The sequence below is a fragment of the Sinocyclocheilus anshuiensis genome, unplaced genomic scaffold (genome assembly GCF_001515605.1).
Source record: "Sinocyclocheilus anshuiensis isolate Anshui unplaced genomic scaffold, SAMN03320099.WGS_v1.1 scaffold257, whole genome shotgun sequence".
NCBI lineage: Eukaryota > Metazoa > Chordata > Actinopteri > Cypriniformes > Cyprinidae > Sinocyclocheilus > Sinocyclocheilus anshuiensis.
The window spans coordinates 1559726-1562093 of NW_015539889.1; the positions used below are offsets into that span (position 1 = coordinate 1559726).

Here is a 2368-nt window from a genome sequence, read left to right on the forward strand (position 1 = left end):
GTGCTCTGATTGGCCAGCTATCCAGTGCGTTGTGATTGGCCGAATACCTCAAGCTTGTGACGGAAATGTTACGCACCTTACCATACTGTGATGCTATGTCCCGGCCGGGAGCGATGAGACAAAAACATTAAAACCCATTATAAACGAGGCATTTGTTGCATCCAGTGGGGACCTTTAGTCTTTGCAACTTTACAGATCTTCTTTATGCACCAAGAGCTTGTATCACCTCAAAGAGAAAGAAAAAATTGAAATCGCATCATATGACCCCTTTAAGTTATTCACTGAAGTCTAGGTAAATTCAAGTAACAAAATATGACCTGTGAGTGTATTATTTAGACCAGTTTTGACAGATGAAACAATAATTCATTTGTGAATTAGATAATGAAATCATGAAAAAGTCTTTCTAAATGTTGATGTTCTTCTGTATTTTTCAGGAATAAGGAGCTTTGGCAGCAGTGGGTGCTGCTTTAATATAAATGCAGCTGTACAGACGGGAAGTGAAGCTACATTGCCTCCGACTCATTTCCTTCACTGTACTGAAAACTGAGAAACAGCATGTCTGTCTCTTTTTAGCGTGTTCCACTGTGAGGCCTTGTGCTTTGGCTTTTGCAAAATCATGACGAAATGGACAGCTAGAACAAAGCCATAATGGACAATCCTGGATTGAAATCCTGTCATTTTCCACCTCAGATGCCATTTTGTTTTGTAAAGCAACTCATCATAGACCATAAAACCCACAATCCATTTGGCAGGAACAAGCCAAGCCAGAAGTTAATTCCTGTTACTGCGGTGGTTCCTTTAAATCTTTCCTCTGGAAAATTCACCCCGAGGTTTAGTCTGCCTTAACCATGATGTTGAGAAGAAAACTGTACTTAGGCGCTCTGCTAGGTGCTATTTTGTTTTTAATGATAGCTGCTCACACCATTCAGAAGGCCAGTGTTGTGCCCATCACAGATTTACCCACTCATCACGATGTCAGGTTACCAATGAAGAACCAGACACCATTACAAACAGTTATCACAGAGCCAAGACGAGGTCATTCCTGTAGCTGTCCTTACTGTATTGCAGACAAGGGTGTGTCGGAGTGGTTTGACCAACGCTATGATCATAAACAGCAACCTTACCTCACCGGCAGGGATAATGACATAGATCCGCTTTCTCTGAAGTGGTGGCTGGTAAGTGGCAGATTGTTGGTTTAATTTCTGCATTTAGTTAGTCTAAGGCTGTCAAACATTTTTAAATTTGAATTAAATTATTTGCATGATATGTTGAATCATTCATCAAATAATTCATAATTTATCTCAATGTTTGCCAATACATGGAGTATCTTTGGCTAATGTGTCCTTTTTAAACAGAAGTAATGACAGATCATTTATTCCATACGGTGATGTACATTCCATTGTAACGTATGGATGAATAATTCACAATAAGTTACATTTAGAAAATAGATTGTTTGCATTTTGAATAACACGCTAGAAGTCTTCAACCCTGCTCCTGGGGACCCACTGTCCTGCAGAGTTTAGCTCCAACCCTAATCAAACACACCTGAAGCACCTAATCATGTTCTTCAGGACTGCTTGAAAAAACACAAGCAGGTGTGCTGAAGCAGGTTGGAAATAAACTTCCCCAGGAGCAGGGTTGAAGACCTCTGCTCTAACTAGGGATGCTCCGATCCGCCTTTTTCGCCTCCGATACCGATTCCGATACCTAGGGTTCGGTATTGGCCGATACCGATCTGATACCAGTGAAGTTTTTTTTACCCCCATTTAAATAAATGTAGAATTTATATATCTCTGTGTGTGGAACTGATAATCATTCTTTCACAATCTACTAGATACAGACTACTTCATTATAAAGAAAAATAAAATAAACAATAAATATGAAAAAATATAGGCCTATGTATATTTATAATCTATGACAAAAATTTATTAAAAAAACTAGGTTAGTGGATAATTCGGCAGCAAAAGTTATTCTAGAAAGATCAGTGCACAATAATTTTAGAAATCCAAACATTTAGTGAAAAAAATATATTTTGTGGGGAACAAATAAAAGTGTTGCACTAAATATGGTAAAATGTTACACATTGCTATTTGTATTATAAAACCCATTAATTAAAAACATTCATATATATATTTAAGTATATACTATAAAATTAAAATACATTTCTTTTGAATGTATAGCATATTTTTTAATAAGGCAACAACATATGATAGATACGATAGGACAAAACAAATACAGTGCAGCAAAAACTGTTTGTATACAGTCTATGAGCACGAAGCGCTTACAATGTGCGCATCCGTTGTGCAGAATGATGACGTCACAGCCTGACGCCGTGTTGCTTCAAGCGCATCATTCTGCACACCGGATG

General features: G+C 37.8%; 1 protein-coding gene across 1 annotated transcript in view; it reads left to right on the plus strand.

Annotated features, from left to right (window-relative positions):
• The window catches only part of LOC107685657 (CMP-N-acetylneuraminate-beta-galactosamide-alpha-2,3-sialyltransferase 2-like), a 23898-nt gene that overhangs the window by 15368 nt on the left and 6162 nt on the right, over positions 1 to 2368 (plus strand). Inside the window, exon 2 of the mRNA XM_016482320.1 lies at positions 435 to 1175. Coding sequence (XP_016337806.1) covers positions 849 to 1175 — 327 coding nt within the window. The 5' untranslated portion in view covers positions 435 to 848. The remainder of the gene's footprint in view (positions 1 to 434; positions 1176 to 2368) is intronic.